The following is a 14,322-nucleotide window of genomic DNA, read 5'->3' on the forward strand; positions in this document are numbered from 1 at the left end:
TTATTTAGTAGTTGTTCTGGAGGATGAATTAAAATGCGCACATTGTTGAGCCACCATCTTTGACCTGAAAGTCTGCTAGTATTTTGTTGAGGATGTTTTCATTTTTATAGTCATAAAACATATTGGTTTGTAATTCTCTTTTCTTGTGGTATCTTTATCTGGCTTTGGTATGTGGGTGACATTGGCCTCATAGAATGAATTAGAGAGAGTTCCCTCCTTTGCAATTTTGTGTATTATTCTTCTTGTTTAGCAAAATTCCCCTGTATAAAACCATCTGGTCCTTGGCTTTCTATGTTGAGAGGTGTTTTGGTTTGCTGGAATGCAATATACCAGAAGTGGAATGGCTTTTAAAAGGGGAGATTATTAAGTTATAAGCTTACAGTTCTAAGGCCATAAAAATGTCCAAACTAAGGCATCCAAAGAAACATACTTGACTCAAGGAAGGCCAATTTCTTTTATATGGAAAAGCATGTGGCTGGCATCTGCTGGTCCTTGTTCCCAGTTCCATTATTTCTAGCTTCTGATGGCAGTGTTTTTTTCTCTAAGCATCCTGTGGCATTCACTTAGCTCCTCTAGGACACAACTCTTGTTCTGTCTTGCTTAGCATCTCATGAGAAGGCAAATGGTGACATCTGCTGGGCTCTGCATCTGGGTCTAGGCATCTGTGCTCTCTGTCAGTACTCCAAGCATCTCCTAATGTTTGCATCTCTGTCAGCTCTCTAGCAACTATCTACTGTTGGCTCTACTAACTCCTGCGTCTCCTGAGGTTTCTGCATTTCCAAACATCTGTAATTGTGTTTGCATCTCTGAAGCAACTGTTCTCCAAGCATCTGCACCTGAGGTTTCTCTAAAATGTTTCCCCTTTTAAAGGAGTCCAGTGAACGAATGAAGACCCACCTAGAATGGGTGGAGTCACATCTCCATCTAATCAAAAGTTTACACTCAAATTGTGTGACACATCTCCATAGAAGTAATCTAATCAAAAGATCACACCCAGAATTGAGTAGGTCAATCTCCATGGAAACAATCTAATCAAAGGTTTCTACCCTACAATATTGAATCAGGATCAAAGGACATGGTTTTTCCAGAGTACGCAGCACTTTTAAACTAGCACAAGAGGTTTTTGATTACTGATTAAATCTCTTTATTATTAATTGCTTTTTTGAGATCTTCTATTTCTTCTTGAGTCAGTGTAGGTAGTTTGTGAGCTTCTAGGAATTTCTTCATTTCATGTAGGTTATTTTATTTGCATGCAGTTGTTCATAGTATCCTCTTAAATAGTCCTTTTTATTTCATTGGAATTAATAGTAATGTTTCCCTTTTAATTTCTTATTTTAGTTATTGTGTACTCTTTTTCTGTTAGTCTAGTTAAAGGTTTGTCACTTTTATTGATCTTTTCAAAGAATCCACTTTTGGTTTTGTTGATTTTCTCTATTTTTTTTAAATGTTCTATTTCATTTATCTCATCTCTAATCTTTGTTATTCCTTCTGCTCACTTTGGGTTTTGTTTGTTCTTCTTTTTCTAGGACTCCCAGTTAGTTCTAAGGTTCTCTTATTTGAAATTTTTCTTCTTTTTTTACTACAAGCATTTAGAGCTGTAAATTTTCCCTCTCAGCACTGCCTTTGTTATAAGTTTTGCTTTTATTTTCATTTCATTCACCTTAAGGTATTTCCTAATTTTCCTTGTTATTTCCTCTTTAAGCAATGTTTAATTTCCACATATTTGTGAATTTGCCATTTCTCCCTGTGTTATTCATTTCTAGTATTATTTCATGTGGTCAGAGAAGACATATTATAATGACTTTGATATTTTTTAATGTATTGAGTCCTATTGTTTTTTTTAATTTATCTAAGATTTTATGGTCTATCCTGGAGAATGATTCATGTGCCCTTGAGTAGAGGAGCATTCTATAGGTCTGTTAGATCTAGTTGGTTTAGCATATCATTCAAGTTTCTGTTTCCTTACTGATCTTCTGTCTAGATGTTCTATCCATTATTGAAAGTGTTTCATTAAAGTTTCTTACTGTTTATGTAGAACCATCAATTTCTTCCTTCAAATTTGTCAGTATTTGCTTCACATATTTTGGGGCTCTGTTGTTAGTTACATGTATATTTATAATTGTTACGTCTTCTTGTTGAATTGACCCTTTATCAGTAAACAATGACTGTCTTTGTCCTTCATAATTTTTTACTTAAAGTCTATTCTATCTGAAATCAATACAGCTACCCTCAGCTCTCTTTTGTTTACTTTTTACATTGTATATTTGTTTCCTTCCTTTCACTTTCAAACTACTTGTCTTTGAATTTAAGGTGAGTGCCTTGTAGACAGCATATAGTTGGGTCATACTTTTTTATCCATTCTGCCAATCTCTGCCTTTTGGCTGGAGTGTTTACTACTGATAATGCAGGATTTTCTTTTGTGATTTTGTTATTTAGTCTTTGTCTTATACCTTTTCTGTCCCTCAATTCTGCAGTCAATGCCTACGTTGCCACAACTGTATGTGAAAATCCTATTTAAAAAGTGAAGCAATTCACAATGAGACTCTGTGAATGTGAAAACCTTATGTCTGATGCTCCTTTCAGCTACTATATCAACAGAAGAGTAGAACGTATGGAATAAAAATAAATAATAGGGGGAACAAATGTTAAAATAAATTCAGTTTGAAATAGTGGTAAATGAAAGCGAGGGGTAAGGGGTATGGTACGTATAGTTTATTTTTTCTCTATTATCATTTTATTTCTTTTTCTGTTGTCTTTTTATTTCCTTTTCTAAATCGATGCAAATGTACTAAGAAATGATGAATATGCAACTATGTAATGATATTAAGAATTACTGATTATATATGTAGAATGGAATGATTTCTAAATGTTTTTTGTTAATTTTTTTTAATTAATAAAAAAAGTGGAGCAAAATACTAAATGTATCATTAAAATATTTCCTGTGGAATTATCATCTGGATACTGAAAGCACAGTCCCTGTAAAAGGAGCACTGGAATTACCTGGGGGTTTACTAGAGATGTAAATCTGGCCCCTAAACAGACCTGCATTTTAACTAGATCCCTCTGTGATCTGCACATAAATTTTAAGAAGCACTGTTCCAGGGATGTGTAGGATAAAAATGACTAATTAAAACACTTTTGATGATACCCCATGTTTTGTGGAAACATCGTATTTTAAGGTCTAAAATCATTTTGGCCCAAGTTTATGTTGATTTTACACAATTTCACACTATCCTATCAATCCATTTTATTCCTTGATAAGGTTCACCAATTTAAATAGATCTCAAATCTTTTGTTAGGAGTATGGTATGAGAATATCCCATTTTCTTTCTGTGTATATTTAAAGAGAATAAGACTTGAAAACAGAAATGATAAAATCCATTTACAAAATAACACACCTGAAAAAATGTGCTCCTTTCAAATTTCAAATGCAAGAGATTATATCTAAGGGCCATGAAACCTCCAAAACTTTTTTTGTATTTGTATTCACCTCTCTGCTGAGAGGACTGAAATGGATTTAAAGCCACAGCCAAAGTTTACTTAGCCATAAGTAACTTTGGCCTAGGTCTTATTAAATACTTCAATAAGTAGTAAAAGAAAAAGTACAATGCTACTCCAGACATACTGGACTCAATTGTGTTGGCCTGCTGCAGAATGCCTAGGGAAGTGAACAGCAATGGAAGATCAATCGTAAACCTACTTCCAAATGAATTATTTTGAATCATCCAGGAAACTTGTCTTTATGGCAAGTCACTGCCATAGGTAATAACAAGTGTGCAGCCAATTTTTGGACATTGGCAGCTGAATCAGTGTCTACTGACACCCCAGGACATCCTAACAGGACCAACTCTAATGAACAAGAAAGTCTCCTTCTCAGAGATTTCCTCAGTCAGCACCTCTCACTTGTAATGATCATCATCAAAGACAATTCTGCTGCGAAATCCTTCCAACTCATTCTACTTGAATTTACTCTCTTAGATTCTCAGAATTAGAGAGTAAATGTAATGGAAGAGTCCACTGAAATCAAGACCTTATGTCTAAACTCCCAATGGTTTGTCATGTTTCTTAATGCTCTGAGTGTTATACATGAACTGTACTACAATCACTCATCATTCTCCTTTGAAGAACTCTACAATGCTACCTCTTTTAGCCACACTGATACAGCTCTATCGACTCTACAACCTAACCAGGGCCCTTAATGGACAGGGTAATGTCCCTCTCCATTAACCTAATGGCCACTGAGCTTAGGGTCCTGTCAAAAGAATGCATTTCTAAGTGAAGAATACCAGGTTTCCTAAGTCAAGACACAGGAGAAGCAGGGCAGGAATGTCCAACTGCAGTAGGAACCTCAGAGTGAGAAAGGGTCATTACTCCTATTACTTTCTTATATTCCTCCTCCTGACTATAACTATCCTATTGAATGGAATTCAGTGTTACTATTCCACCAAACGGAATTCAGCACCATTCAGCACTAAGCCTGCCCCCTCTAGCCTGGTGCTTCTATCTGACCATGATGTGAAATTTTTGTTTGTCTTTTAGAAAATATCAATCTGTTAAGGACCTGTACTATTTGTAAGATACATAAAGATTATTTTAAAAAAAAAAAATGGTTGGGGGGCAGAACCTGACATAGAAGATTAAAGGCCAAATTCTTTGTAATTAGATTTGACAGACATAAAGTTACTTTGTCAAATTGCCATGTTTCCAAATGTTTAGACAGCTTTTTTTTTTTAGTTATCTCATCATAGAGAGGTGTTTACCAGGTGTGATGGTTAGGTTCTGGTGTCAACTTGGCCAAGTGATTATGCCAAATTGTCTGGTCAAGCACTGGCCTGACCATCGCTGCAAGGATATTATGTGGCTGGTTGATAAACCAGAAGGCTGGTGTATTAAATAATCAGTCGGTTGATTGCATCAGTGATCAACTAAGTCATGCTTCCCACAATGAGATAATTCAATCAGTTGAAGGTCTTTAAGGAAGAAGATTCTTTCACTGCTTCGTCAGCCAGTGAGCCTCTCCTGTGAAGTTCATTCAGACCCTTCATCAGAACTGCCAGCTTCACAGATTGCCCTACAGATTGTGAATTCTTCCATTCCCACAGTTGCATGAGACACCTTTATAAATCTCATATTTATAGTTCTCCCCTGTTGGTTCTGTTTCTCTAAAGAACCCTAACACACCTGGTTTAATCCCTAGACCACTGTTTGAGTAGTCTAGCTCTGCTAAATATGGGGACTACAGATCAATCCCTAGGCTCACCAAGGATAAACAAGTAATGGGACTCATGGTGAAATCTCGTGACAATTCATACAGTTCTCTCCAGGTTTTCCCCCAAACCCTCCCTGCTCCAACCCTGTAACTGAGGAATTAGTACTTAAAAGAATAATTATGATTATATAAATATGCTTCTTTTCTAGTATATTAGAGTAAATCTCTGAACTGTAATCCAGTTGCCCTGATCTCTGAGAATGATTGTAAATGCCCTTATCTTGTGCCTTTCGTCCACTTTTTCACTTTAGCAATTCGTGAGGGCAAATGCCCTAATGCTAATGAAGGAACTTGTCAGCCATTAACTAGTTCCAGCCCCAGATCTGTTCCTTTATATCTGTAAATTGTTTCAGACTACACCTATTTTTGAAATAACTCTGTCTCCCTTCCTTTCTGTTTACATTTGCTATAAAGTGACAACTCTGTCTCTCTTCCTCTCTGCTTACTATCGAAATTGTAATGACTTCTTCTCCCCTTGCTAGAATCCATAAAAACCTTGAAACCCCTAAACTCAAAGAGACAGATTTGGGGGCTGCTAGGCATTCTGATCTTCTGCTTTGTGCCTAGCATAAAAACTCTTTCTCTATTTGAAACCCAGTGTCTCTGGAATTGATCATTTAAACTATCAGGCAGAGAATTCACTGCCTTGTCCAGTATCTGTTGGCGACTGGTGGGACCAAAAGGTCCTAAGAAGTAAGGAGGCTGTCTGCCCAAGGTTTAAAATCCTCCCAACTAGGCCTGGAAATTAGAACTAGTAGGCACAAAAATACTTTGGAATAGGCCATATTTGTTAAAATTATTTTAACAAAAATAAAGCAGATTATTAAAATATGAATAGCCTTGCAATCGGAGTAATCAATAAGATCCAACTGCCAAATTTCAGTGAGTAGAATGAAGGGCCCTTAAAAACTATAGAAATGTTTTCCTAGATTTAGGCTTGGGCAAATTAAACAATTGTAGTATATTTTCCAAGTTTTATAGTCAATGTACTTTCAGGTTGTTCATAATTTTAGAATATTATGAAAACAAAGGAGATTTTTTTTAACCTCCAATAGAATAAAAAGATTCATGTTTTTATAACTTTTTGAATTGAGCAAATGCAATTTCCTTCTGTGTAAGCATGTTCTCCCTAAATTTATACAAGCTTAAGGATAAAATTGAACTAGTATTATAAGTACATTCTCAAAATCACTTTTATATAATAAAATGCAAATATGCTGATGCTTCAAGTATATCCTATTTAAGAAAATCAGTTAAGTTTAGTACAAAATAAAAATGAAAAAAAATTCTTTTAACATGGGCAGGTACCAGAAATTGAACCCGGGTCTCCGGTATGGCAGGTGAGAATTCTGCCTGCTGAACCACCATTGCATCGCTCTAAATGAAATTTTTTTATAAACTCAATTACCTGGATTTCAAGGAATCTGGATTTTAGTTACCCTGCCATTTGTTACCTCAATGTAAGAATGAAATTCAGTTTAGCTTTCACACAGGATGGTTCAGGACAGCTCAAACTGGTCTTGAAGGTAGGGAAAGGAGAGAGCCCCTGACGCAGGTCTAGAATTGCCACCAAATATGTAGAAACAATTTTAAATAAACGACCAGGGTCACTGAAATGTAAAGGGTAATCAAAAGTGGGAACCTTTGGCAGGAAATTTGACTTAGTTAGGCTATCGAGATAGACTGTAATCTCTAGAGTATCCAATCAGTGAAGAAATTGGGGAGGGACCTGCATGCTAGGCTTAAGGAATATATACTACTGCTTTTAGTTACTCAGGGTGCCAGCCACCATTTTTTTTGTTGCGTGTCCATTCTTACAAGATCATTAATAAATTCTTTTCTTCGCCACAATCGAGTAAGCATTTATTCTCTTTCAGGTATGGCTTTCTTTCTAACACTCAGTATGTGGAAGAATTTGAATTTATAGTGGCTTTGTTAATGCTAATCAGTATATTTTTGTTAGTAAGTGCTGTCATGAATAGGGAAGACGTAATGCTTAGCTTCAAAGAGTTTATATTCCAGTTAGGATATACTTGAACGAGAGTATAGTATAAGACAGTAGGATTAAAGGAATAAAAATGCTGGAAGAATTTTTAAAAGCAGATAAAGAATGACATAAGAAGACCTCATAGAAGAGATGACACTTGTACGACCTTTAAATAAGGAAGTAGTAATCGAATAAATAGAGCTTTGAATTGTTTTTGTAAAAGCCATAACGTAATCTTGTGAACTAACATCTTCCTGGTATTATTTAATACCTCAATCTTGAAGCTTGCCCTTATGAAACATTTCTGTAATGACAAAGCTAAGGCTACTTATAATTAATGCCTAAGAGTCATTCCCAGAGAACTTTGGTCTCTCTCTTAAGCCACTCTGACCTTCCCCATTATGTAGGACATGACTTCCAGGGGCGCAAGTATCCCTGACAACATGGGACTTGACTCTCAGGGATAAGTTTGGCCCTGATAACATGAGACAAGACTTGCAGGGATGAGCCTAGCCCTGGCATCATGGAATTAGTAGATAAAAGGGAAAAAGAAAGTTTAAATTAGAGTCCAGATGTCATTCTGCAGGTTACTATTATACAAGTTTCAGTCAGATATTGCAAACTGCCACAGTAATGCAAGCCCCAATCAACAGCATTCCTGGATACCTTAAAGGACACTCTGGGCTCTACAAAAGTTTTATTTATTGTTTTTCAGAGACTTAAAGCCTCCTGATTGTTCCTATGGCAGATAAAAGCCCTGAAACTCAGAGGTACTGGTCACTCCAAAAACAATTTCATCCCTCTCCCCCAAGGTGTTGATGCTTTTTTCTCAGCTGAAAGAAGTCACAGCAGCCATCATCCAGATATCCCTCAAGACTGAGGAATTATCAAACAAGAGGGATAAGTTGTAACCAAGGAACTCAGATTTAATGAATAATTATGTCCATATAAATATTTTTATCTAGTATATTAGAGTAAATCTCTGAATTATAACCCAGTTCAGTTGCCCTAATCCCTGAGAATGGTTATAAATATCCTCATCTTATGCCTGTGTCCATTTTTTCACTTTAGAAATTTATAAGGGCAAATATCCTAATGTTAAAGAAGGAACCCAAGTCAGCCATTAACTAGGTGTAGCCCATTTTGCTCCTTTACATTTGTAAATTGTTTCAGCCTGTATCTATCAAAATAAGTCTCCCTTTCTGCTTACATTTGCTATGGAAATGATAACTGTCTCTCTTCCTCTCTGCTTACTATTGAAATTGTAATGACTTCATCTCTTCCTGTTAGAATTCATAAAAACCTTGAACTCCCTAAACACAAAGAGATAGATTTTGGGGCTGCTAGGCCATCTGAGCGATCTCCTGCTTCACACCTAGCAAAAAATTCTCTCTCTTTGAAATTCCAGTGTATCAGGAATTGATCATTTGAGCCATTGGACAGAGAATTCACCACCTTTGTCTGGTATCAATCCAGTCCCCTGAAAGCCCCTCTTCTGTGTTCTCCTGGGCAGACCCTATCATATTCTGTAATTGGTGCTCTGTATTTTCATCAGGCTAAAATTCTTGAAGCTAAGAACACTATCTTGTCACCTGTATATTCACTGTGTGTCTGGCATATAGTAGGTCCTCAGTCAATTCTTGTTTAATAAAGAAATCCATAAGTTGTGAATATCAACAGAACACTGGTTTCTTTTTTTAAAAAAAATCTAGTCTCTTCACCTCTACCAAGAAAATATTTGAAATACTTTGTACCCAGTACTGACACAATTTTGACTATGACCCATTCTCTCCCCTGAATCATGTTTTACTTTACTTTCAGTATTTCATGGAAATGTGAATAAAATGGTCATTTCAACCTCTAATCCATAGTCGGGTTTACATATAACACCTGCAAGGAAAATAAAGAATTTCCTAAACTATGAGTTACCACAGAAAGGCTGGGCATGTTTGATAGATTTTAATGGTACTGATTTTATAACATTGTAAACATGTATTATAAAATTTAAGTGTTAGACATCTATCAACTGGAAGGAAAATGGTAAGGTGTTAAATGATGTGGTCACTGGAAAATGTCCACAAGCTCTCTGCTATTTCTCCTTCAATATCCTTACTCTTAAGTATCGGCTACACTTACTGACTCCCTTCTAACAAAAAGAATAAGGCAAACTAGTGTCAGTTTTAAGTTTAGATCATAAAAAGGCATTGTGGTCTCCTTGCTCTCTCTCTTGGATCACTCATTCTGGGATGCCAGCAGCCATATTATAAAAACACACAAGCTGCCTCAAGAGGCCCGTAAGGAGAGGAAGCGAGACCTCCAACTAACAGTTATGTGAAGAAGCTTCAAGACTTCAGATTACTGCAACCTCATGAGACACCCTAAGACAGAACTACCCACTAAGCTGCTCCCAAATCCCTGACCCAAAGAAACTGAGAGATAAATATTTAAAACACTAAGTTTGGGGATAATTTGTTATACAGTAAGTCGGTAACTAATTCAGGTGTTGAGCCTTTTGGTAGTTCACAAGGGCTTAGCATACCTAGGCAAAGTAGGGTAAGGCTGAGGAAGACAAATAGGTAAAAAAAAAAAAAAAAGTAACTAAAAGAACAGATGACACTTTGCTCAACATGTATATAAAACCAGAGTTGAACAAGTGATCTCTGTGAATGTATGAAAATGTCTATTAAACTCCAAAGCATTCTACTAGTTCTTTTTTTATGAAAAATGGTATGAAAAGAGGGGGGGAAAGTCCAAAATTGTTAATAGCAACTTTATTGTTTCACTGTGCAAAAACAAAATAAAACAAAACAAAAAACATAATTGTGTGATGCATTTTCCCCTTAAATTTACAATAATGACGATTATACATAAATTATATAGATCACAAATTTTCTGTTTTATAGTATTTAGAACAAAATTATTTCAATACATATGGCCAAAGGACAACAAAGTTCTTAATGGGTGGCTGGGTCCAAATATGCAAAATATAGCTTCTGGTTTTGACCATGGAACTTAAAAACTCTCAAACATGCATTAATATATTCTAGTTTTAGGGAAAATATTACACATGGCCTCATCTTGCATTTAGGAAAGAGTTCAAGCTGAATTCCACATACAGTATTCCTTTCTTCTAAATTAAATTCAAGTTTAACTATAGAACAAAGAAACAGACACCTTTGGGTTAGTACTCCCCAATAATGAAGAAAATTACACAAACAACAATGAAACAAAGGAGGAAAAAAAGATAAGAGCTTCATTAGTACCCAAGATAAGTGATGATGTTTTTCTTAATAGATCACAGGAATTTTAAATAGCAGAATAAGTCATGCCACTTGGGTGATCAGCCAGACCTGAACACTTATGAAGTGAATAACTTTATTAAGGTCCTGAAGGTGAGTGTCTGGAGGTGCTGGGTAAAAAACACATTAAAGGTAAGAAGAGGGAAACCTACCTCAGCATTTCTGAAAGGCACAATCTATGGAAGGGAAACCTAGTATAATAAAACCTTTACTTGATGTAAATGGAAAGGTGTATAGTGAGCTTGTTTCCTTCTCAAAGGATGAGACCTTCATAAATTGGCCCCTCAGATTCTGGTGATTCCCGCCTCAAGCGTAAATGCTCCAGTGTGTTATGAAAATGTTTGTTAATCTGCTCTGTTTCTTCACTGGACTCAAGATTCGGGAGGTCTTCTCGAATCTTCTGGATAAGTTGGTTCAAAACCTGAATTGTTACCTATAAAAGAATATGCACAATTTTAAGACCAAGGATGAACCTCAAAAAGAAAAGATGATTTAATTAAATTGTTCTGAGGAAGCTGTGTTACCTCTCATCAATTATAAGAACAGATGAGAGTATGATTCCTGGTTTGAGCAACAATTGCCTCATCATCAAAAAAAAAAAAAAAAAAAAACCCACAAAAAATTTTCATAAAATACTACAAAGCAACATGAATTAGTAAAAGAACAAAAGGAAAAATTTATTCAACCTACTAATCTTGACCAACACTACTGCTTAAAGGATAATGCATTTAGCAATTAGTCTAAACTTGTACAAGATGAGAAATCAGCCAACTATTTGGTATTTATAAATTGTTTCATATTTTTTCAAATGGATGGTGATTATTTTATATAGCATTCCTAAGCAAAAGAGATGAGAACTTTCTTTGTACATAATTAGTTCTTCCATTAGAGAAATGAGCTGACTTGGTTATAAGTCTGCAAGTTCCAAGGTAGCAACTATATCTGTGTTGTTCACACTACATCCCGAACATATTACCAATGCCTGGGCATCCAGTAGCATTCAATATTTATCAAAGAATGAATCAACATCTTGTTTCTTACAAAACAAACTACAAAGGGTATTTACATAGACAGAAAAGGATTTTGGAGAGTGAAAGAAACCAGTAGGTAGACCTGCAAACTCTGACCTTTGTCAACAAAAAACTAAGTATCAGAATACTAAACTTTTTGCTTATATCAAACTTCCTAAGTTCAAGAAGGGAAATGGCTTCTATATAACAAAGGTTATACACAACATACTCATCATCACTGAGAAAGAGTTGGGATGATGAGCATTAAAAGCAGGAAGAGGCCATATACAACATATTCATCATCATTGAGAAAGAGTTGGAATGATGAGCATTAATCTACTCTGGTCTGGTCAACTGAGAACAAAAGGACTGGATGTCAATAGTTATGCAATAAAGCAATTCAACTCAGTATACAAAAAAAAGAAGTCACCTTTGCTCTCTGGTAAAGATAAATTTTTAGCAATCAAAATTCCCAATAAAATCTGACTAAACAAATATAAACATGACAGAAAGCAAAAAGACATCAAACTATTATCACTGTAAACTTTGGGAGTTTGGGAGTACAGAGTTAAGTTTCTGGACAAAGAAATTCCATTTGCGCATCCATTCATTCAAGATTTTATTAGCACTGACAGACACCTTGTTAACAATTGGAGATAAAGTGATGAACAAATAGATAGCACAGAGGTGAGAGAAGAACCCAAATATAAAGAATTCAAGGCTGTTAAACATTCAGTGTCCATGAAAACAGCTATAAATAACCAAATGAAAGCCCAATCCGAGTTAAATAAGAGTGGTCCATACCATCTGTCAATCACATCCTCTTCCCCAAATTCCCACATTCACAACAGTAGCAGAGGGAAATGATTTGGAGAAGGAGGAAACCAAACTTGAATAAAAACTGAATATATTTTATTATCTCTAAGAGCAAAACAGTAGGCTCAAGGCATCAGGCTCAGGAATAAAACCAACAGTTCATCTTCATGCTCTCAAAACTAACACTTCATTATTTCATTACAATTGTATTAGTTCACTTACCGCATCATTTTCCTTTTCATAAAAATAGATATATCTGTTCAGAATTTCTATAAAAAGCTGCACTTGTAGAGAGGGGTCCATGCACTGATTTGCTATTTTTAGAGCTTTCTTTAGGCACTCCATTACCCTCTTACCTCCATGTAGCTACAATAAAAAGGCAGGGGGAGATATTGAAGGCATTAATAAATCACAAATGTCCTATTTTCACGCCAAAAAAAAAACACCCTACAGTACTTTTCATGTTTTAAAAGAATACAACAAATTTAAATCCTCTTCATTCTTTTTTTTTAAGTATAAAACTAAATTTAAAACAAGCAGTGGCACAAACTTGCTAAGTTACAATATCCTCAATTTGGATGCTTCACCACAAGCTGTGACTCTCAGTGCATTACTGTCCACTTCATTTCTTTTAATAAAGCAATTTTCTTCATTGTATTTTTAAGAACTGCAAATATTTCACCTCCAGGGCACAAGGCCTTGACAGCTGTTCCCTGTTAATGGTCCCCTCTCCCAAACTTAAGGAATGTCCTCCCACCTTACCTCCTCCCCATTTTTGTCTGTGTTTCTGCCAGACCAGAAGAGATGTGCACAGGTGCTCACAGCTCGGCCCTGATCAGGCTTCTTCAAAAGCTTAGATGCAGCAAGTGCACACTGAGTCCTCAAGGGTTCATGATTCTCTTCACTGAAGCACTTCATCCTCTCAAAAGTCCCAATGATCAAAGTGATGGCAGCCAGCTGTGCTTTGGAATCACTGATTTCATCTTCATAAAGAGAAAATGCCTAGCGGATAAAAACAAAAGAGACTTTTAGGAACCAATCACCCACCCCAGCATTTTCCAAAGTACATCCCACAGAACCTCTATCTATAAGACACTTTGCAGATGTTTCCTTCAAATCAGCATACGGTGTACTCTCTTGCAAAGGCACAAGACACAGCTGATACATTAAAGATGCTGACACGTCTTGCAATAAGAGATCATATTAACTTTGGTTAACTCAGGGTTCCCTAACTGAACTAACAAACTTCTTTTCCATGAAAACACTTTTATGATGCCCCACTTGGAAATCTTAGATTTCATTATTATGAGGATCTGATCAATTTTGCTGCTCCAAGCCAGTCAATATGATGACATTATTAAGAGGTTCCAAGATGGTAGGAAGGAGGTAGTTACATGTTCAGTGAAAAAAAAGAGTTAAGTTGATGTGCACTACCACCACAACTTCAGACAAGTGACTCGACTCAGCAAAACTATTTTAACATCCAGAAAGGAGGAGAGCAGATCATCACCTGGGACATAAATTCATATGCTACTGTCTCATGATTTTCAAAACCAATTTCTCCAGCAGCCAGAGCTCCTTGAAGAAAAAGCCTTAAGGGTAATTCTGCCAGCTCAGCTTTGATCAAAGCACTGATAGTCTGATGAGCAAATGAAAAAATCTTCTGGCATTTCTTTTCCCATTTGTCATCCTAAAACAAGAAAAATATTGTAAATTACTTTTACATTCAAAGTTAATTTGCTCAAGAATATCCATTTTTTCAGAAAAACTTCCAACAGAACAGAGAGTGACAGTAGTAAATTGAGTTCAGTTTTCTTGTCATCTTTCTTCTCTGTCCCATTTATATAACACCCAAGTAAACCAAGGAAGATGTCTTCTCAAAACGTCCATTTGAGGTTACTAGCTTTACAATTTTTAGGTATTCAGTGTTTGTTTTTTTTT

At 35.9% G+C, this 14,322-nt stretch overlaps 1 protein-coding gene across 4 annotated transcripts in view; it reads right to left on the bottom strand.

Annotated features, from left to right (window-relative positions):
- Positions 1-10,010: 10,010 nt before the first annotated feature.
- Positions 10,011-14,322, bottom strand: part of VPS35 (VPS35 retromer complex component) — a 39,800-nt gene continuing 35,488 nt past the window's right edge. For all 4 annotated transcript variants that reach the window (XM_077132304.1, XM_077132303.1, XM_077132305.1 and 1 more), the window contains 4 exons: positions 13,892-14,071; positions 13,144-13,383; positions 12,604-12,747; positions 10,011-10,988 (listed from right to left, as the gene is read on the bottom strand). In XM_077132304.1, coding sequence (XP_076988419.1) covers positions 10,809-10,988; positions 12,604-12,747; positions 13,144-13,383; positions 13,892-14,071 — 744 coding nt within the window. In that variant the 3' untranslated portion in view covers positions 10,011-10,808. The remainder of the gene's footprint in view (positions 10,989-12,603; positions 12,748-13,143; positions 13,384-13,891; positions 14,072-14,322) is intronic.

The sequence above is a fragment of the Tamandua tetradactyla genome, chromosome 16, assembly GCF_023851605.1.
Source record: "Tamandua tetradactyla isolate mTamTet1 chromosome 16, mTamTet1.pri, whole genome shotgun sequence".
NCBI classification, from domain to species: domain Eukaryota; kingdom Metazoa; phylum Chordata; class Mammalia; order Pilosa; family Myrmecophagidae; genus Tamandua; species Tamandua tetradactyla.